At 40.6% G+C, this 24,204-nt stretch overlaps 1 protein-coding gene across 1 annotated transcript in view; it reads right to left on the reverse strand.

Moving 5' to 3' along the window:
• The window catches only part of LOC311044508 (H-2 class II histocompatibility antigen, E-S beta chain-like), a 246,425-nt gene that overhangs the window by 47,317 nt on the left and 174,904 nt on the right, over positions 1-24,204 (reverse strand). Inside the window, exon 4 of the mRNA XM_084056148.1 lies at positions 298-552. Coding sequence (XP_083912274.1) covers positions 298-552 — 255 coding nt within the window. The remainder of the gene's footprint in view (positions 1-297; positions 553-24,204) is intronic.

Below are 24,204 nucleotides of genomic sequence, written 5' to 3' on the forward strand. Positions count from 1 at the left end.
CTACAAATGTCTTTTAAATCCTAACAGTTACAAAAGAAAATAAACGTATGATACTATAATATCTGTGGTTCTCAAACATTTTTCATGTTTTTCTGTTCAAAAATAGCAGATCTACAAGCTCATAGCGCGGCACTCGGTGCCGTGCTATGAGCTTGTAGATCTGCTATTTTTGAACAGCCAAAGAAATCTAAAATGACAGATATGTGTTCCTGGACTGAATGGGTTAAACATCTTCATTAATGTTAAATATATTCAACCGTTTAGTTAATAACTATTGTGTTCATAGTATTCATGTACCTTTCACTGGTGGTTTCTTCAAGGCAGTGCGAAAGGCGTCCAGCTGGGCTTTGCAGTAGTGCTGCTGATCCACAGCTACTGCATAACCTCCTATGTAGGTGATATGATCTACAAACGGAGGCTGAGGCTCCACCATCTTCCCTTTGTTGAAGTCTGCGTAGAACAACACTTCACCATCCAGTCCCACCATCCACTCTTTATATGAGTCTTTAACTGTGTCTGAACAGCCGAGGACTTTAATCTGCTCGTGGAACACTGGAGATAAAACAAAGATGACATTAAATTCAACAACAAACTACTTCTTTATCATCATCATCATCATCATCATCATCATCATCATCATCATCATGTTAAACAGTCATGTTTGGTTCTAAAGGTGAATATTAGAAGTATCTTCCTGTCAAACATTTTATTCAACAGATTTAAATGTTTTTATAATATTATGAAACAGATTCATAATGATTTATTTCAGGATGTGAACATAGCATAATATAATATAATGTAATATTATATTATATTATATTATATTATATACAATGGTAGAAATATTACTAAAATGTTTTACCTAAGTAAAAGTATCAATACTGCAATTTAGAAATAGCCTACTCTGTTACAAATATAAGTGCAGAATTTTCTATTTACTTGAGTAAAAGTACAAACGTATTGGTATCAAAATGTACTTAAAGTACCAAAAGTAGAAAGTACTATATGCAGAATATAGTATATATAGTATAATTTCACAAGTTTTAAAATGTATAAAAATCTTTTGAAAATTGCAGATCTACAAGCGACATATTGTGAGCTTGTAGATCTGCTATTTTCTAATGGTCTAAATGTATATAGGGCTGAAGTGTATATTTTGTAATCAAAATCTACAAAGTAACTAGTAACTAAAGTTTTCAAATAATTGTAGTGGAGTAAAAGTATAATATTTGCCTCTGAAATCTAGTGGAGTAGAAGTAAAAATACCTCAAAATTGTACATAAGTACAGTACTTGAGTAAATGTACTTAGTTACTTTACACCACTGATAATATAATATGTATATATATAATAAAAAAGGTGTGTGGTGTATGCTACAATAACACTAAGAATAAACTGTATGTATATTTGATATATCAATATAACAGCATGTTATTCAGTATATAATCAACAGACATAATGTTTATTTATATTAATAACAATATAGATATATATTTCATTTATCAAAAGATATATAGAATGTATGTATAACGATATAAATATACTGTATATTTTAATAATATAAATATAACAATATAAATATACATGTATCCTACTATCCTACTATCCTACTATAATTCTAGTAACCTCTGTAGTGGTGGTGAAGCTACCCGGTTCTCCTCACTGGCTGGACCAATTGCTCTGATTTTGCACACAGCCATTGACCATTACCATCTGAACTTAACTGTGAAGCCCGTTTTTCAATTTCATCAAATCTCAGCTTCTTATTAGCGTTTATGTGTCAAACAATGTCGCCTCCCGGGTTGCCAGATCATGTGCGCATATCCCCCCACGGATGCGCTGCGCCGACCGGGTATGGTCTAGTTTTATATAACAAGAGTAACATCTATGAGTGAATATTTGATATAATAAGAGTAGATTTATAACAGTATCTTTAATATAATAACATAAATATAATGTACTTACTTCCTGGGATCGCTTTGACATGAATTACAGAGGAGAGGATGAGGAGGGTGGCTGTAATCTTCATCATCACTGATCAGAACTGAACTGAATTTAATAGGTGAGAATAAACAGATCAGAATAAACAGAAGAGACTTGAGTACATGTACTTAGTTACTTTCACTGCTTGTGAACATCTCTAATCCTGCACTTTATCTGACAATGCATCCTGTTCTACTTGAAAGCATTTTAGTTTTTTCATGTCATATGAAAGCAGGAATCATAACTACACATTGACATGTTGTCATGTCATATGAAAGCAGGAATCATAACTACACATTGACATGTTGTCATGTCATATGAAAGCAGGGAATCATAACTACACATTGCATGTTGTCATGTCATATGAAAGCAGGAATCATAACTACACATTGACATGTTGGTTGTACAGTTTGACCCACCAGTTTAGGAGATATGGCTTATAGAGTGATGTGTTGCAGAGATACAGAGAGCTGAATAAACAGAACCTGAAAGGTTCACTTCTGTGATCTGTGACATTTTAACACCTATCCCAGAATGCATTGCTTGAAAGGTGGGGTCTGAGAGGGCCCAGGTAGATGACTATTACAGCCACCACAATGTGATGGATAAAAGTAAGTGTGGCTACTTTAATGGCCAGGAGTAATTTTATACTAAAAACTAATGGTTGGAATGGATTCAGGACCCTGAAAACCTATAATTAGACATCCCACAAGTTCATTTTGGACAATTTGAATTGTTCCAGGTTTTTTTCCAGGCCCTCCGGGTACCCCAACTTTGATTGGCTCCCACAAAGTATCCCAAGGGAGTTGGGTTGGAACAAATTGAGAGGTGTTTGTAGACACCTTTATGAACATGTTTGTGAAGAAAGCTAGTATTAAGCATTTATTTTACAGATTGGTCAGACATTAGGCTAACTTTCCCTAACTAATTATCTAACCCAGTGCACAATACTACTAATAATAAAAATAACACATTTACTCTACCTAACACACTACTAGTGTTGTTAGGTAGAGTAAACCTGACTCTAGAACTACCACAAGGGCCCTGATCATATGGGCTTAAATGACACAACACACTGTGTGTGTGTGTGTGTGTGTGTGTGTGTGTGTGTGTGTGTGTGTGTGTGTGTGTGTGTGTGTGTGTGTGTGTGTGTGTTCAGCGTCGCTGGTAAAATGCTGTTCATGTTCATTAAACATCAATCTCAGCCTCATTACATCTCACTGCTGAAACCATCGAATGTCTTTAAAAACACACTGGTCATGTGTAACATGAGAAGGATGTGTGTGTGTGTGTGTGTGTGTGTGTGTGTGTGTGTGTGTGTGTGTGTGTGTGTGTGTGTGTGCGTGTGCGCGTGCGCGTGCGCGTGCGCGTGCGTGTGTGTGTGTGTGTGTGTGCGTGCTTGCGTGTGTACGCATGTGTGCGTGTATGAATAAACTGTATGTATATTTGATATATCAATATAAACAGTACGTTATTCAGTAGCCTATAATCAACAGACATAATGTTTATTTATATTAATAACAATATAGATATATATTTCATTTATCAAAAGATACATATAATGTATGTATAACAATATAAATATACTGTATGTTTTAATAATATAAATATAACAATATAAATATACTCTAATATATTACAGACCAGAATAAACAGATCAGAATAAACAGATCAGAATAAACAGAGCAGAATAAACACATGTTTACCTCAAGAGAAGTTCTGGAGTCTGAAAGAGAATGAAGGAGGACTCGTTTTATAGTTTAGAAGAATCAGCCAATCAGATTAAAGATATGATGGTACATCATCTGTTTCCAGAAAGACGACAGAGTGGATTATTGCACATAATATAGCTGCTGCTTATGAACCTTATGTCTCCTTATGTACATACTGTATCTTATGCACCTTATATCTCCTCATGTACACACTGTACCTTATATACCTTATGTCCGTACATGGACAAATGTGTCCGTGGCAAATTCTTCATTTACACACCATTATAATGTTCTTATTTTAATCATAAGACCCAATTACTGAATGTCAAGTCTCTGGGTTTTCTTCAGAATATGTTTGGCTCTGATTTACTACGACACTATATATGACACATTAGGAGTCCTACTAGTGGTTCTCAAATGTTTTATTTGCAAGGACCCCCATAACTCTGAGAGTGTACAAATGGAACCAAATGGACCCGTAAATATCTGGTCACTTCAGAAGAGAAAACCCAAATAAAATGCTCTCCACTCCACTGGTCTACTCTGCACATATGTATTATTATGCAGGGTGACAAGGGGGTGTGGTCTCTGAAGACCATATTCAAACGGCGGCCATTTTATTATTAACTTAATGAAATGCCACCCCGTTTCTTCAATGCAAAATGACAAAATGGCCGCCATGTGAATATGCTCTATTATTTCCAATTCCATAGTGTAAAATAATACCAGTCAGCGTTCCATAGTTTTTGTGTCCATCCCCTCCCCACCCCCCCTTGTGACAAAGTCTTGCCCCCCCTCCTGCAGAGGCTAAAATTGTGTGTGTGTGTGTGTGTGTGTGTGTGTGTGTGTGTGTGTGTGTGTGTGTGTGTGCGTGCGTGCGCGCGCGTGCGTGTGTGCGCGCGCGTGCGTGCGTGCGTGTGTGGTTAAACCACTGAGGCTTCTGACTGGAAACTCGAATCTCAAAACTTTAATTTCACTTCCTGATTCACTCAGCAACCAATCAGAATTATTCTTTTATTAAACATCACCTGTTACTATAGAGACATGTTGAACAACCTGAGAGACAGACAGAGTGAGTGAGTGAGTGAGTGAGTGAGTGAGTGAGTGAGTGAGTGAGTGAGTGAGTCCACATCAGTCCAGAAATCCTTTTGACATTTCTATGCATCCAGTAGAATAGAGTAGTTCACCCAAAAAAGTACTTATTTTCTATCAATTACACCCCATGAAGCCTTGAATTCATGGAGATTTATTTGTTTTTCTCTCATTCCTGAGTCAATAATTTGATTACCGGTGGTCTCTCCGGTAGGAGACACAAATTCTCCTACCGGATACATTAGCATCTTTCCACCGGTCATCATATTATTGGCTCCATGAATTCAAGGATAGCAGATCTACAAGCTCACAACGTGTCGTTGTGAGCTGCAATTTTCACTACTTTTGGGGTGACACTCTTGTATGTTGAAGTAGAGCAGGGGTCTTCAACGTTTTCAGCCCAAGGACCCCCTAGTAGAGAGAGAGACGAAGCAGGGACCCCTTAGCTGAGAGAGAGACGAAGCAGGGGCCCCCATACATTGCATACAATTGTGTTGCAGATTAAACTTTTCAATTGATTTCACAGATAGCTTCATTGACTATCATCAGTGTTGTGTAAATTAATATTTTTTGTTCATTTCAGACACCTTCATTAAACCTTCATAGTTGGTACTTGATTTTATTCTTTTTCCCTCTACGCTAAACCCCTTTGCCGAAAATAGCAGATCTACAAGCTCACAACGCCTCGCAGCGCGAGGCGTTGTGAGCTTGTAGATCTGCTATTTTCAGCTAATGTTCATAAGAATAGAGATGCTAGGGTTCAAGTGGTTAAAATGTAAAAAAAAAAATCCTATCACAAAGATGTGGCGGACCCCCTGGAGTAACTCTGAGGACCCCCCTAGGGGTCCCGGACCCCCTGTTGAAGACCCCTGAAGTAGAGCATTAATTTACGAAAAAGAAAACACACATTTTTAAATATGGAGATGCAAGTTATTATAATAAACATGTTACAGCTTTGTGAAATAATAAGACCCACTCTTCAGTTATTATTATTGACACACACACACACACACACACACACACACACACACACACACACACACACACACACACACACAGTGACGGCCCGAAATGGTCCGCGAGCCTCCTGTGGGAAGTGTGGAGGACGAGGAAGTCAGACCCTCGTCTCTCACAGTGTTTGTACCGTATCGTTTAGACCGTAAACAGTGTTCGTAGCCCTCCATGAAGTGGACGTTAATCCCAGACAGAAGGAGCCACTAACCCCACAATCTGACCCTGAACAACGTGTGATTCCCCACATTCTGACCGTTCCTGCTGGAACAACAAACACATGGTTTGTTGACACTGACACGCAGGGAACGTTCCAGATCACCTCCGCTGCGGCGCTGCCTGCCTTACTGGTATTTAATTTGTCCTTTGAGCTCATAGACCTACTCTTGTTTTGGGGAGAGTGAACTTTATTATGATTTGTTTGTTTATTATTTGGGGAATCTAAAAAGCTGCTGATCTACTCGGTGAAGTGGAATGAACATTAAAGGGATATTTCACTTTCAAAAAAACTTTGGGTCATTTTATCGTCTACTCAGGCCTTTGTGAACCCCCCCAGGCAGTTTTTAAGTTGCTCGATTCAATATTTAGATATTTGATATACATTTTATCAGACACGCCCCCTTCCTATACAAACCCATTTTAACTTCAAACTCCATTTTTAATATGTTTCATCAAAAACACCCGTCCTTGGTTCTGGTGACTCACCATGCCCTCCTAATGCGTGAGGGGGCCGTGTTCTTTCGAAAACCTTTTTCATTTATTTAAAAAAAAAAATTTGGAAAATGAAAAAAATTAAATACAATAAAAAATAAATGAAAAAAGTAATCGAAAAAACACGGCCCCTCACGTATTAGGAGGACAGGGTGAGTCACCAGAACCAAGGACGGTTGTTTTTGATGAATCTAACATTTAGTTTGAAGTTATAATGGCTTTGTATAGGAAGGGGCGTGTCTGATAAAATGAATATCAAATATCTAAATAGTGAATCAAGCAGCTTAAAAACTGTCAGGAGGGCTCACAAAAGCCTGAGTAGATAATAAAATGACCCAAAGTTTTTTTGAAAGTGAAATATCCCTTTAACGTTGCGTTGCGTTGCGTCTTGCGTGCTGCGTGCGTATTCAGGACCGGGCACGGACTATTAAAGTTAAATTGTGAAGGAAGTGAATTGTGAGCTGTTGTGAACTGATGGTAATGCATTGAGTTGTGATTTGGATTGAAACAAGGGGTTACAAACGTAACCTTGGTGTGGTGATTTTGTGAATTATATTTTTGTTTCCTTTTTTGTTTATTTTTGAACGTTCTTGATCAACTGGTTGGCTTTTGGTTTATTTTTGCATGTGATGAATTGAGTTTGATGAACTGAATTGCTTTGTTGGTTGAACCTAACTTTCATTCACTAAAATAATTGCAACTGAATTTGAAAACTTGTGTTGGTTTATTCTCGATGACGAGGGTTTATATTTCATATGTAAGTCCTTTGTGTGGTTTCCCTAGTGGTTAAAACTCAGATGAGGAAGAACTCACTATAATATAAAAAAAAGGAGGAATACGGAATATTATTTCTCTGGCACCCCTACGAATACAAATTAACCAAATCATTGGAAACCGTTACTTATTGCCGTTACGTTATTTTCTTGTATGATGAAGTAAAGCATTACTTTACGAGAAAGAAAACACGTGAACAGTTTAAATGTGGAGATGCAAGGTTATTATAATAAACATTTCACAGCTTTGTGAAATAATAAGACCCACTCTTCAGTTATTATTGACAGACAGACAGACAGACAGACAGACAGACAGACAGAGACACACACACACACACACACACACACACACACACACACACACACACACACACACACACACACACACACACACACAGTGTTGTACAGTATACCAGATATATAAATGTTTTATTAGAAAGAAACAGGATGTTAAGTACACAACATAAAACATGATGTGAACCTTTAGTACTGCAGTGAAAACACACTTCATTATTGTTACGTTTTTAGTTTTAGAGATATATAAATATATGTATGGTCTCTGTCCAGAGGAAACCTCATTATGTCCAACATTTTTCAGGATTCAAAATCAAAATCATCAAAAGTAGCAGATCTACAAGCTCAGACGCATTTGGAGCTTGTAGATCTGCTACTTTTGATGCTTTTTGTGACACTGTAGTATAATCAAGGACGTTAATTTACGGACAAAAGTTAGAATATGGAGATAAGAGGTTTCTGCCTGACAGCAACGATATCGGCTCCTAAAGGCCAGTAAGTGTTCATAATTCATAAATGATACAAAAAGCAACATTAATGATCAGTTTTCCAGGGAGGAGAGTTGAACCACGATCAAAATTCATGACATTCAGCCAAATGTGTTAATATAGCATCACAATAATTTCAACCACTTCATCCATATTTTATACGTTGGCTATGCAGGGGATAATTGACTGGTAGCTGGTCATTATTAAAAAATAAATCAGGCAGGGTGATTATGCACCGACACAGAGCTGAGGTGCATAATCACCCTGTCTTTATTTTTCAATAATGACCAGCTACCAGTCAAATATCCCTCTTATTACACGGCTACTTAATACATTAATTAATACATTAACCCAAATTTAACAACAAAATGAAGCATTTCCTTGCTTACGGCAATTAAAGTATTCCATAAGCATTGCGCTGGGTGGACACGTCGACTCGGAAAACAAAGAAGTGTAATTGATCAAATAGACTGCATGTTTGGTTACTGCATCATCTATTTCTCGCTTCAAATGTTTTCAAAAACATTCTTGAGAGCAACGTTTAGTTGTAAACGACATGGTGTGTTTGTTTACATGGTTGTCATGTTGGATACAGCATAACATCAAGCAGCGCAGGTTGATATGAGCAGGTGCTCTGAGTCTTTGATTAGACAGGTTGATATGAGCAGGTGCTCTGAGTCTTTGATTAGACAGGTTGATATGAGCAGGTGCTCTGAGTCATTGATTAGACAGGTTGATATGAGCAGGTGCTCTGAGTCTTTGATTAGACAGGTTAATATGAGCAGGTGCTCTGAGTCTTTGATTAGGCAGAGGTCTGTTATAGTGTTCATCGGTTATTATCCAGAAATAACACACCGCAGAATTCAACGATTGACCGGTGGCTGTGTAATAACCAAAAAATAGCAGATCTACAAGCTCACAGTGCGTCACTTCGTGCCACGCTGCAAAGTTGTGCATCTGCAATTTTCTTTTACATAAATCCTCTCTTCTGGAGGTCCCTGGTACACAATATTTGAGATGGGGGGCCGCGTCCAAATAACATCAATTTGGGGTGTCCTTGACTTGAAAAGGTTTGAGAGGCAGTGCTATAAAACATTCATGTTGGTCCATATCTTCATAGTCAGTTCAGTCCGTGGTTTCCTGTTTGTCTGGACACAGCTCTGTAACACAGAGACAAACAGAGCAGTGGTGGAAGAAAAAGTACTCAATTTTTTTACTTACGCGAAAGTTTCAATAGTGCAATGTAGAACTACTCTGTTACAAGTAAACGTCCGGAATTCAGAATTTACTTGAGTAAAAGTACAAAAGTATTGGTATCAAAATGTACTTAAAGTACCAAAAGTAGAAAGCACTCATTATGCAGAATGTCCCGTTTCACAAGTTTTCACATGTATAAAACATTGTTATACTGGTGCTACATATACCTCTATGGTAATGCAGTAGTGGTGCCCTCTTGTGGCTACTTCTCTAACATACACACGGTCTGAAGGCCCACAGTGTTTGTTTTTCTGTCTTCTTTTATGCCAGGAGTTCTCAACCTTTTCAGGCAGCAACCCCCCAAAATAATCATATGTGAACTGGGGACCCCCCAAAATAATCCTACGTGAACTGAGGACCCCCCAAAATAATCCTATGTGAACTGGGGACCCCGCAAAATAATACTATTTGAACTGGGGAGTGCTGTGTAAATTAATATTTGTTGTTCATTTCAGACATTTAACGACTTAAACATGAAATACTTGGTACTTGATTTGCTTCTTTTGTGTGCGTATGCATTGCAACAGACCTGTATCTCCATCAGAGCTGTGGTAGTTCTGTGGGAAGTTGAGACAGACGACCTGCTTCTTAAAAACCTCCACGTCCTTGGGCTCCATGGTTCCTGTCCGCGCTGAGAGGAAATTCATGTTCTAGTTAAACAGACTGTCCTCGCTGAGAGGGAATTCATGTTCTAGTTAAACAGACTGTCCTCGCTGAGAGGGAATTCATGTTATAGTTAAACAGACTGTCCGCGCTGAGAGGGAATTCATGTTATAGTTAAACAGACTGTCCATGCTGAGAGGGAATTCATGTTATAGTTAAACAGACTGTCTGAGCTGAGAGGGAATTCATGTTATAGTTAAACAGACTGTCTGCGCTGAGAGGGAATTCATGTTATAGTTAAACAGACTGTCCGCGCTGAGAGGGAATTCATGTTATAGTTAAACAGACTAAAATGATTTTCTACTCTAGATTCAGAGAAAAAAAAACACCTGTCGTTTGGGAAGGCAGGCCTTCGTAACACTGAGGAAGGCCTGCAGGCTGAAACACGGCCATTTGTCTGGTAGACTGCTGCTGCACATCTTCAACATGATTAAAGATTCTTACATTTCTACAGAGAGTCTTCTTTTTACGTATCTTCTAGTGAAACTTACTGAACTGCAGGATGTATCTCCCGGTAACGTCTCCGTTCCTGAAGGTGTCGGTCCACAGCAGACAGTCGTCACAGGACTGCAGGATGTGACCCTTGTGGTCCGACAGGTTCTCTGGGGGGGTCAAAGGTCACACCATGGATTTGATGAGTGGAAAACTATTCACCATCCATTCACTCTAATCTGTCACTATGTAGACTATAGACACATTATGACAACCTTCTATGCTGGGCTCCTTCAAACTAATCTGATTTGAATCCTAGTTGCAACCGGGGCAGGTATTTCAGGGAGGCCACAAAGGCCATTGCCTCAGTTTGGCCTTGTGCCCCTAAAGGAAATGGCATGCCCTGAGGCCACAGTGGCCTTAATGCCCCAGCTGACTGTCTCTTTCGTGTCAATATGTAGACACCAGTGTCTCTTTCTTGTCATGTAGACACCAGTGTCTCTTTCTTGTCATGTAGACACCAGTGTCTCTTTCTTGTCATGTAGACACCAGTGTCTCTTTCTTGTCATGTAGACACCAGTGTCTCTTTCTTGTCATGTAGACACCAGTGTCTCTTTCTTGTCATGTACTGTAGATACCAGTGTCTCTTTCTTGTCATGTAGACACCAGTGTCTCTTTCTTGTCATGTAGACACCAGTGTCTTTTTCTTGTCATGTAGACACCAGTGTCTCTTTCTTGTCATGTAGACACCAGTGTCTCTTTCTTGTCATGTAGACACCAGTGTCTCTTTCTTGTCATGTAGACACCAGTGTCTCTTTCTTGTCATGTAGACACCAGTGTCTCTTTCTTGTCATGTAGACACCAGTGTCTCTTTCTTGTCATGTAGACACCAGTGTCTCTTTCTTGTCATGTAGACACCAGTGTCTCTTTCTTGTCATGTAGACACCAGTGTCTCTTTCTTGTCATGTAGACACCAGTGTCTCTTTCTTGTCATGTAGACACCAGTGTCTCTTTCTTGTCATGTAGACACCAGTGTCTCTTTCTTGTCATGTAGACACCAGTGTCTCTTTCTTGTCATGTAGACACCAGTGTCTCTTTCTTGTCATGTAGACACCAGTGTCTTTTGTTGAGATTCTGAATTCTTAACTCCCCTGAGTCCCCATCTTTAAACCAATCCAGTGACTTTGGTTGGTGCAGGGTCAGATCATTTAAACCCTTAAATTCAATTCATTATTTCAATGGACTAAAATCTTGTTTTATTTGATGGCCTTCCTGTCCTGGTATTTGGCCTTAGTGCCCTCAAAAAATGGACGTGTTCAAAGGCCAAGTGGCCTTGCCCCTAATAAGACGAAATTCCAGGCCTGGTTGCAACCCTTTCCTGTCACGTGTAAGCCATATTGTAGGCCTGCTTGTACTTTGGGATCCCCTCTCCTGTTTTTAATCTGGGTAGATTACCCCCTCATTGTTTTTAACATGTTTAATATTTGCTTAATGCCTAGTCAGTGGCATTCTCAGAAATTACATTTAGGGCAGACGATCTCGGGGGGAAATCTCGGGGGAAACAAGTTAACAACAACACTACACTGACTACAAAACTGAAAAACGTTAATAAAAACAATATGCAAGTATAATCAATCAATTATTCAGCGGTGGTCTCTTCATGTTGTATTTTAAAGGCTCAAGCTGCTCTCAGACTCAGAGCCCCTTTAATGCCAGGTGAGTGCAGGTGATGATGGCCCAGACCCCCACACCTGGCACCCCATGAAGATAAAGGCATACATTTGCATCGCTATAGGCGACGTGGCTCTGCTGAATGGATACGGTAGTGATTGGCTGCCTGCCCGCGTGAATGGACGAGGAGGTCCAACGGCCACTATTCTCTTTGGATTTTTTTCACTGCCTGTTTTTCAGTCTTTTACTGTATTTTCTAGGGGAGGCTAGATTTTAGTTGGGCAGGCGGCCGCCTGCCCTGCCTCTATGGTGGGTACGCCACTGTGCCTATAGGCCCTATAATATGTGTATGTGGTTGTAGGCCCTATAATATGTGTATGTGGTTGTAGGCCCTATAATATGTGCATGTGGTTGTAGGCCCTATAATATGTGTATGTGGTTGTAGGCTCTATAATGTGTGTATGTGGTTGTAGGCTCTATAATATGTGTATGTGGTTGTAGGCCCTATATGTGGTTGTATTGTAGGCTCTATAATATGTGTATGTGGTTGTAGGCCCTATAATATGTGTATGTGGTTGTAGGCTCTATAATATGTGTATGTGGTTGTAGGCCCTATAATATGTGTATGTGGTTGTAGGCTCTATAATATGTGTATGTGGTTGTAGGCCCTATAATATGTGTATGTGGTTGTAGGCCCTATAATATGTGTATGTGGTTGTAGGCCCTATAATATGTGTATGTGGTTGTAGGCCCTATAATATGTGTATGTGGTTGTAGGCCCTATAATATGTGTATGTGGTTGTAGGCTCTATAATATGTGTATGTGGTTGTAGGCTCTATAATATGTGTATGTGGTTGTAGGCCCTCTAATATGTGTATGTGGTTGTAGGCTCTATAATATGTGTATGTGGTTGTAGGCCCTATAATATGTGTATGTGGTTGTAGGCCCTATAATATGTGTATGTGGTTGTAGGCCCTATAATATGTGTATGTGGTTTTAGGCCCTATAATATGTGTATGTGGTTGTAGGCTCTATAATATGTGTATGTGGTTGTAGGCTCTATAATATGTGTATGTGGTTGTAGGCCCTATAATATGTGTATGTGGTTGTAGGCTCTATAATATGTGTATGTGGTTGAGTGACTTACTTTCTCCTTTCTCTTGTGGTCTTCCAGAGGGTACTGGTGACAGGATGTCCCGCCCCCCTAGGGTGCAGCAGTATAGGACATGGTGTTGTGGGTAAATGCAGAGACATGCAGCTTTATCTAGACCAGTGCTTCTCAACCTTTTCAGGCCACAACGCGACCCCCCCCAAAATAATCATATTTGAACTGGAGACCCCCCCAAAAAAAATAATCATATTTGAACTGGAGACCCCCCCAAAATAATCATATTTGAACTGGAGACCCCCCCAAAATAATCATATTTGAACTGGAGATGTTTGTATTTTGGGGTATTCTTATTTTAGGTATTTCACTTCACTGTCATCTGGGGTCCCGCCTAAAATCATGTGGGTACCCCCCTGGGGGTCCCAATCCACAGGTTGAGAACCACTGATCTAGAGCTCTGGCCTGTATCAGATAATGTCTCTTTGTTTTATTACACAAATGTTTCGTATATGTTTTTTACATGTTTCTTGTCTATTAGTGTTATCCATACACCTTTACTTTCATCACACAGAGTTCGCTCATATAGAGCTGACATTCCTTTTTCCAAGAGACTTTAATGAGCCAGATTCTATGATGAGTCGGGTACTTCTGGAGGGATTCTAGTGTCGATCCCCCTACAATGTAGACCCTGGTATCTGTATTAGTGATGCTTTTAACAAAGAAAAAACACTTCATACATGATGTCCTATAATGTAGCTTTTCACTGTGTTCCCTTCTTTAGTCTTGGGATACTTTAAATGTAAAATGTTTATTGCTATCTGGATTCTGGGATGGGTGCACACTGTATATATTTGTACTTTTTTCTTTATGCAAAGCCAGCCAATTGATGAGTTCAGTTGACTGTTGACTCCTCACTTGCCCTATTGGGATTAACCTCTAACCCATCAGTGTGAGGATGGTGACCTATATAAACCTATGTGTGTGTGTTTACGCCCATTCCCATGTATATGTCCTGATGAAGATCTGAATAGATCAAAACGTTGACAAGGCAATACAAATACAGCAGAGCTTTTTCAGCATCACCATGGTGTGAAGACTCTATTCTAATGTACAAATGGAACCCGTTAGGTTCCATTTGGTTCCATTTGTACACTCTCTGAGTGGCAGACCCATAGGCTAAGGGTCCATTTGGTTCCTAACTATCTATCATTTAGCTGGGGACCCCTTGGAACTCCCTCAAGGACCCATGGGGGTCCCTGGACCCCACTTTGAGAACCACTGTCTTAGAGGACAATACTGCCTTAGAGGATTGATTGATTGATTGATTGATTGTCATCCTTCATACGTATATGTTGAGAAGTATGTATGTTGTCAGACAGACAGACAGACAGACAGACAGACACTTACTGTGAAACATGGTTGCCACTCCGGAGACGGTGGCGTTTGCTTCACCGTAGATACAACGATTACTGAGAAACAGGAATCACGTGTTAACTCATACATGTGACAACAAACTGATCGTACAGTTTACACGTCAAAGTGAGAGATTAATCACTTTATTACAAGCCGTATGCTGGCCCCTTGGTCCAGACCAAGGGCCCAGCTTCCTGCTTTTGAAATTGAGATAGGAAGTGACAGTTCATAATGAATGGCCTGTAGTTTAGCTGTTTTACCCCTGCTGGTGTCAGAAAGTTTTTTTTCTCCATTCAACTGGGTGGGTTTTTGGACGAACTTTAGACATGATTTTCTTACCTTAATAAACATTGTCATAAATACTATATGCTTCCAGTCGCTAGTTTAAAGTCTCCTTTCAATCATCATGATATGTGTTTTGCTAAATTATGGTCCCATTTATTTTAAAATTGACGATAAAGTAGGGTATGCTCTAGGACAGGGGTTCTCAACCTTTTCAGGCCGCGACCCCCAAAATAATGATATTATTTCTCGCGACCCCCCGCGTGCACGCGCGCGGTCCCGTTCGCGCGCACGAAGGTTATTTAATTATAATAGGTTGTTTGATAATTGTTTATTATCAAAACATTTTTGCAAAAAGTGGGGTAAATTGAGTAAATTAACTGATAAAACATGAATTAATGATAACATAAAAAAATATTTTGTTTAAAAAAAAAAAAAGATTTTTTTTTTTTTTTTTTTTAATTCACCAAAAAATCTGGCGACCCCCCCCAAATTATTTGGCGACCCCCCTGGGGGTCGCGACCCCCAGGTTGAGAACCACTGCTCTAGGAGGGGCGGGATGATTTGATTGACAAGCTACCACAACCAATAGCATTCATTCCCCGCCCCCGCTCTTGATTGACAAGCTACCCAACCAATAGCATTCTTTTAGGGATTGACTTCCGGTTCCTATTCCCGGTGTCTTTATGGCATATATTAAATATGGCGGATTTCAAATTCCTGAACAATCGGCTTCATCTTCGGTCCGTAGAAACCAGAGGTGTGGCCTTAGTCCATTCTTTTTGTGCAGTCTTTGGTTAAGACATAGGAGCGTGTACAAGCAGAAAGGATTTAGCTGGAATATTTTCATGGAGAGAGAGGAATGAGCGAGGTCTCTCAACGTGGGCAGCCTGTCCTACAGTAGGCTATTATTACGTCCTTCTGAGGATATAGGCTATGATGCAACATTGTTTAAGGATATAACCGATATAAGCACAGGAGCTCTTCTTCACGTTGTGGGTTTTTAACCACAGGACTTCAGCAGGAGATTGGAGATATTCCATTCAGGACGATGTGATGGTATCATCCTTCACAAAGAAAGTTTATACTGTCACAGAATATGGTACCCAGTGAGCCATAGTCGGCTATTAGACCTCCGTCTAAAACAGGGTTATAATTGGTCTAACAGTGAAAGTTTTTTAGACGTCTAGGCTTAGCCTAGACGTTGATTATCTGTTTTTTAAGAGTCTGTATATAGACGTCTATATTATAGACGTCATTTCAACGGCTATAATCTAGACGGTAATTATAACCCGGTTTTAGCCTAGCCCTTAGACGTCTAATAGCATGAAAAATGCTCAGTGGGTAATAATCACACTGGCAAACACTGTAGGACTGCAGTTTACACTGTCTGCCAAAACGCACATTATTCTAAGGAGAGAGATAACGTTACGTTACGCACTGGGAGGCAAAGGAAACCCTGACAAATGACTTGAATTCAATGAGAGCCAGGTGGTTTATTTCATGATCCTCTTTAAACCCAGCACCCCGACAGCTGATGTGTTCATTCTATCAGCATTCTATAATAAAACATCAATAAGGTAGGAAGGTTTGTGCTCTTGACAGAAAAGGCTTTACCAAAAGTTACAGCCAGGTGTGAGATGCCAGCAATGAAGTCAGAGACAATAGAATATTTTTTGTCAGTGTGTGAGCCTCCTCTCCTCGTTTCAATAATTCAATTATCATCATTTAATAGTGAGTAGTTTTGAGCCAGCCGGTGATGCCCTGCGTCTCTGGTCGTTCTGAAGTAGACTAGCCTATGGTAGTTTGTCTGTAAACCATCTGTGGAAGCTATTCAGTATTTTTTACATTTATTGAACGTACTTATTTATTTGATTTGTTTTGTAGAATTAATTCATTTACAGACACATTATTTAAGTTAATTTGTGTTTCAGCTAAAATGCTTTTATTTTGAAGGTTATGGGTCAATTTGGGCACACAGCTGGGTTTACTTAAGTCAATCAGGGCACAGCAGCAGTCAGTGGGCACCGGGAAGGTCTATGGTTTTTTACCAGTATCAGGGCCAGAGTCTAGCAAACATTTTGACCATCTTGCTGTATTGTCCTTGTCATGGTGAACTTGGTGAAGATAGTAAATGCCACAAAAACGTCGCTGCCTTGTCTGGACAATGGACTCATTTACAAACGCCTGATCTGCGTAAGATCCACTTTTACCTGGTGCCTCAGTGGCCTTTTGGAGTTTTTATTATTGTTGACAAATAGCCACTACATAAAGTAAAAAACCTTCCTTATTGAAGCGGACACTTTTATTGTTGTTTTGGATTTTTTGCACTGCATGGACGTTTGGACTGGAAGCCACCACGCTCAAACAGATGATCACCCTAATCAGAGGACAAAGGAACACGCCGGCGCACCAGCGTTTGATCTGGAGATCAGAGACAATGCTCAATGACTTGTTGTGAAACTTTGAATTGACTTGGATCAAGCCTGTTAAAGACACGATCGGAGAACGGAGGACCACCCACGGCTTAAATGGACGCTGCATAAACCTACTCCACAACAGCATAACACTGGTATGTGAAGGATAAACTGTCAGCTTTATTGGAAAAAGGCAAACTTATTTGGAGTGACTGAATTACCCTTTCGCTACATGTTGATGAATATTGGGAGTTGTTGGACTTGAAAAGACATTTATTCATAATTCTCCGACGTGGAAGTGTTAATATAATTGCCTGTGTGAACTAAATCAGACAATATGGAGCAGCTGGTTGATTCAAATGTTTCAAGTGTGGAGAATGTTGCTCTGCCCGATCCCTCTGTTAAACGGGGCTTCAAGTTTACCCCAAAAGGTTTGGCGTTTTACATACAAACGTGCCAAGAAAAGAGATCCGCAAAAATCAAACAGGCCAAGAAATACATTGAACCAATACGTGTCTGGATGAAATCTACTGACAATGTGAAGTCTGTGCGAGCTCATTTGTGCAACTTCATCAAGTGTTATGAGGACGCTAAGGACATGCATGAATCGTTCATAAATATGGATTTGCCCGAGGAGGAGGTCAAAAGGCAAAATACATATTTCAATGCAACAATGATGAAATTTTGTAATTTCACTGAGTCTGTAAAGGATTGGTTGTCTGCTGCTGGGCACCCTTATGTGGAATCAAATGAAGTTGAAAATAATGAAGTTGAAAATAATGACAATGTTGACAATGAAGGGGAAAATAATGACAATGATGTTGGCAATGTTGATGTTGATGAAAATGATGTTGAGACTAAACAAAATGCTGTTATTGATGATATCAATCCAGAGGACAGTGCCTCTAACATTTCAGGTCCAAAGGAAAGGCAACACAAAACATACTCAAATGTGTCTAAAGCATCATCCACCGCATCTGCCATGTTAAAAGCAGAGGCTGACAAAGCAGCACTTGTGGAGCGCATGAAGGCTTTACAAAGGAAACATCAGTTGGAAGCAAAGGAGGAGGAGCTAAGAAAAGAAAAGGAACAGTTTGCTCTGGAGACTGAGCTAGCTGCAACTAATGCAAAAATCAATGTTCTGGAAACTAACTCAAAATGCAGCTCCAAAAGGGATGGAATGAACTCTTATCTGGAAAGGAACAAGGCTCAGAGTACAAGACAACTCAATCCTCAGGCTAATCAATTTGTCCCACAGAGAAATGACAAAAATAACATGCAAAATGACTTTTACCCTAATGCCCAGGCTGTCACTGTAAGACCAAAGGAAACCATCAGGTTTAAAGACACATCACAAACTGTCAGGTCTAAACAAATGGCAGTGTTACAGACGGACCTCAGACCACTATACACTCAAGCACCAGCACAAGTGATTCATGATGCTCAACAGACAGGACAAGCATCCTCTTTGAATATGACATGCAATAATGAAACCCAAAATGACATTGTGAATATCATGCAACGCCAAACTGACATCACTACAATGTTAGTCCAGCAAAATTTAGCATCCTCCCTACCAGTGAGAAATATACCCCCATTTGATGGTGATCCTCTTCAGTATCATTCTTTCATCAGATCCTTTGAAAATTGTGTTGAGGTTAAAACTGATAATGCAAGTGATTGTTTACATTTCTTGGAGCAGTTCACCAGGGGGCAACCAAGAGACCTGGTGAAAAGTTGTCAGCACCTCCCCTCTGTTCAAGGATACCAAAGAGCCAAATCCCTGCTTGCTGAACATTTTGGAAATGAATATAAAATTGCTTCTGCTTATATGGACAAAATTGACAGCTGGCCTCTGGTTAAAGCAGAAGATGTCAAATCACTGAAATCCTTTTCTCTGTTCTTACGGGAATGCTCAAATTTAACACAACGAATCATGCACATGAATGAGTTGGACATGCCATCAAACCTCAGAAACATCATGATGAAGCTTCCTTATAAGGTGAGGGAGAAGTGGAGGAGCCATGCATGTGATTTGCAGGAGAGACGCGGTTGCAGAGCACTATTCATTGACCTTGTGAACTTTGTTGAAAAACAAGTTAGAATTGCCTCTGACCCACTGTTTGGAAATATTCAGGACTCAAAATTTACCAGCTGCAACAAACCCCCCACTGTCAGTGAACCAAGGCATAGGAAACAGGGCACCTTTGCCACCGGTGTCACTGCAATGAAAAATGGAAACAAAGGCTACATGGATAATAAGATCAAGTCCTTTTCTGCCCAAAGTTACAACAAATGCTGCTTATTCTGCCAACAAAACAGCCACTCACTTGAAAAATGCTCACAGTTTAAGTTAAAGACACAAAAGGACAAGATACATTTCATAAAGGAGCATGGAATTTGTTTTGGTTGCTTGAAACGGGGACACATGAGCAAAGACTGCAGGAGTCGATTGGATTGCAGTGTGTGTCAGCAAAAGCATCCATCAGTCCTTCACATTGAGCAGAAGGGTATGAGTACACCTTGTAATGAAGCACAAGAACCTGTGAGCCCTCTGAGTGTAACATCTGGTCAGTCTCAGACATGTGGCCATATAGGGGCCGGAGATGAGTGCAATGCTGTGTTTTCGATTGTTGCAGTTCAAGTGAAAAGCCAAATGAGTGACAGAGTTGTGCAGACCTATGCATTTTTGGATCCGGGGAGTTCCGGTACCTTTTGCACTTATAGCCTTGCAAAGAGATTGGGGATAAGTGGCAAGCCAGCCAGTATTCTATTGCAAACAATGGGGCAAAAGAAAATTGTGAGTACCAATGTATTGTCTCACTTGGAAGTGTCTGGCATGGATACAGATGATTTTATTGAATTGCCCAATGTCTTAACCCAAAGAGTTATGCCAGTGTCACACGTGAACATTCCACGACAGGATGATGTGGAAAAATGGCCTTACTTGAGTAACATAAAGCTGCACGACTTGAATGCAGATGTGGATTTGCTCATCGGAACTGATGCAGCAAAAGTGATGGAACCATGGGAGCTGATCAACAGCCAAGATGAAGGCCCATACGCAGTCAGAACAAGAGTCGGCTGGGTCATTAATGGACCACTTAGGAGTGGAAGTAACGGCAGAGTTAAGACTGGCTGCTCTGTTGTCACAACAAACCGCATATCTGTGGAACATCTGGAAGAGATGCTCATTAAGCAATACAACCATGATTTTAATGAAAAAACATCAGAGGGGCAATTGGAAATGTCAAGAGAGGACATTAAATTCATGAATATAATGAGAAGTACTACAGAACTGAAAAATGGACATTATTACATTGACTTACCTTTCAGAGAAGAGGAACCGGTCTTGCCAAATAACCGCTGTGTTGCAGAGCAGCGACTTCAAGGCCTGAAGAGGAAATTTGAAAAGAACATCAACTTTAAAGAAGAGTACACCTCATTCATCCATGATATGCTGGTTCAAGGTTATGCTGAGGTTGTACCCATTGAACAGCTGGAACAAGATGAGGGAAAAGTGTGGTACATTCCCCACCATGGAGTACATCACCCCACCAAAGGAAAGCTGAGGGTTGTATATGACTGTGGAGCCTCATACAAAGGAACATCTCTGAATTGTCAGCTCTTACAGGGCCCCGATCTCACCAACACTCTTATGGGGGTCCTCATTCGCTTCAGAAAAGAGCCTGTCGCAGTCATGGCTGACATCCAGGCCATGTTTCATCAGGTGCGGGTGCCTGATAAACATGTGAACTTTCTTCGCTTTCTTTGGTGGCCTCAGGGCAACACTGGCCAGGAACCAACAGAATATCGAATGAGGGTACACTTGTTTGGAGCTGTTTCGTCCCCCAGCTGCGCCAATTACGCCTTGAGGCGAACTGCAGAGGACAATGCAGCTCACTTCCCTCCTGAAGTGGTCAAAACAGTCAATCACAACTTTTATGTAGACGACTGCCTGAAGTCTACAGCCTCGGAAGGAGATGCCATTAAGCTTGTAAAGGATTTGACTCTGCTCTGTAGTCAGGGAGGATTCAACCTCCAAAAATGGGTGACAACCAGCCGTTGTGTCTTGACGTCAATCCCAGGTGACATCAGAGCAACAGAGATGAAAGAGCTGGATTTGGACACAGATCACCTGCCTATGGAAAGAGCACTTGGACTGCAATGGTGCGTGGAGCCCGACCAGTTCAGCTTTAGGACTTCATTGCAGCCACGCCCACAGACCAGGAGAGGTATCTTGTCGGTGGTCAGCTCTCTGTATGACCCTATAGGATTTTTGGCTCCTTTTACAATGCCAGCCAAGTTACTGTTGCAGGAGCTTTGCCGGCAAAACCTGAAGTGGGATGAACAAATTTCCCCCTCCTTCTCCAAACAGTGGTCTGATTGGCTGAGCGACCTCCAAAAGATGAGTGTATTCAAGGTGGAACGCTGTATCAAAACCCTGAACTTTGAAACATGTTTGAAAGCACAAATTCATAATTTTTCTGATGCCAGTGAAGCTGGTTATGGTACAGTGTCGTACCTGAGACTGGAAGATGGCGATAAGGTGCACGTTTCATTTCTTGCTGGAAAGGCCAGAGTTGCACCTCTGAAGCACATCACTATTCCTCGTTTGGAGCTCACAGCAGCAGTCCTCGCTGTCAGAATGGATGTAATGCTTCAAAGGGAACTACAATGGCAACTGGAGAAGTCAGTGTTTTGGACCGATAGCACGACTGTCATCAAATACATCTCCAATGAAACCAGACGTTTTCATACATTTGTTGCCAACAGAGTCACTGTGATCAGAGAAGCTACAGATGTTGACCAGTGGAAGTATGTGGGCACCAAGGCCAATCCTGCTGACGAAGCATCACGTGGATTGAGAGCCGAAGAATTTCTCACACATGGAAAATGGATTAAAGGCCCAGAATTCCTGTATTTGCCTGAGAGTGAGTGGCCTACACTGGAAATGGATTCAGTGATTCCCATTGATGACCCGGAGGTCAAAAAGGAAGCAGCAGTGAATGCCATTGTTAAGGACTCAGAAAATCCAACAGACCATCTCATCAACTACTTCTCATCTTGGAAGAAGCTTAAAACGTCTGTTGCCTGGTTCCTTGAACTTAAAAGACTTCTGTTGCTTCTGAGTCAAAAGAAAAAGGAACTTAAAGCTACTGAAAGTGACAAGGATGCAGGAGTTAAAAGTACAGTTGAACAGAAACTTAAGAGCTTCAAAACCACACTCGGTGGAAAACATTTGACACCAGAAGATTGTGATGAAGCAGAGAAGGCAATCATTCATTTTGTTCAGAAACGCAGGTTCAAAAGTGAAATTGCCTCCCTCAAACAAGGCTCAAATATCGTCTCCAAGGACAGTCCACTGTACAAGCTAGACCCCATACTGGAGGATGACATTCTCAGAGTTGGTGGTCGTTTGAACAAGTCTGCATTACCATCAGAAACAAAGCATCCTGTTATTCTTTCCAAAGACCTGCATGTCTCCCAGCTCATTTTACGTCATATCCATCAACAACTAGGACACGCTGGGAGGAATCACATGTTGTACAGACTTCGACAGAGGTATTGGATAATTAATGCCAATTCAGCTGCAAGAAAGACTATTACAGAATGCATGGTGTGTAGACGGCACAGAGGAAAACTTGGGGAACAGAAGATGGCAGACCTGCCTGAAGAGAGAGTTGTGCCAGACAAGGCTCCTTTTACTAAAGTGGGAGTTGATTATTTTGGCCCCATAGAAGTGAAAAGAGGAAGAAGCCTTCTAAAAAGGTATGGAGTGATTTTCACTTGTCTGACCAGCCGTGCAGTACACCTGGAGGTGGCACATTCCCTTGATACAGACTCTTGCATTAATGCCTTGAGGAGATTCATTTGCAGAAGAGGCCCTGTGTCAAGTTTAAGATCTGACAACGGCACAAATTTTATTGGAGCAAACAAGGAGTTGAAGCAAAGTCTTGCCGCTTTGAATAATGCAAAGATCCAGGATGCTCTAATTCAGGATGGAATTAAGTGGAGCTTTAATACGCCAACAGCCTCCCACCAAGGTGGCGTTTGGGAGCGTCTCATTCGATCAGTGAGGAGTATACTGACCTCTGTTCTTGGACAACAGGTTTTGGATGATGAAGGCCTGCAGACACTGCTTTGTGAAGTAGAGGCGATACTAAATGACAGACCCCTCACAAAAGTGTCTGATGACCCTAATGACCTCGAGGCCCTCACCCCAAACCATGTTCTTCTGCTGAAGGGAAAACCCATCTTTCCCCCTGGACTCTTTGAAAAGAGTGACCTGTACATCAGAAGGAAATGGAAGCAAGTACAGTATATCGCAGAGCTGTTTTGGAAAAGATGGACATCTGAATACTTACTTGTGATGCAAGAAAGACAGAGATGGGCAGCCCCAAGAAGAAACTTCTCCCCAGGAGATATTGTCATCATTGCCGATGCTACAGCTCCAAGAGGATCCTGGAAGATGGGTCGAGTTGTGAGTACCAAGTCTGACTCCAAAGGATTGGTCCGCTCTGTGTGCATTCAAACCAAAACCAGCGTCTTGGAGAGACCTGTGACGAAGATCTGCCTGCTGATGGAGGCCACAGAATAAGACCATGGACAATTCTATCTATTTTCTCTTTCTATCCTGTCTTCTTACCATCTGTTTATCTTTCAGCACAGAGAAGGAGACACAGAAGACATTATGGCTCATGGATGTAGAGAGAATAGCTTCCTTATATGTTTTACATAAGAGTAATTGTGATTCTCACAATTAGGGGCTGGAATGTGGAAGCTATTCAGTATTTTTTACATTTATTGAACGTACTTATTTATTTGATTTGTTTTGTAGAATTAATTCATTTACAGACACATTATTTAAGTTAATTTGTGTTTCAGCTAAAATGC

The sequence above is a fragment of the Gymnoscopelus microlampas genome (assembly GCF_963454915.1).
Source record: "Gymnoscopelus microlampas genome assembly, chromosome: 4".
NCBI classification, from domain to species: domain Eukaryota; kingdom Metazoa; phylum Chordata; class Actinopteri; order Myctophiformes; family Myctophidae; genus Gymnoscopelus; species Gymnoscopelus microlampas.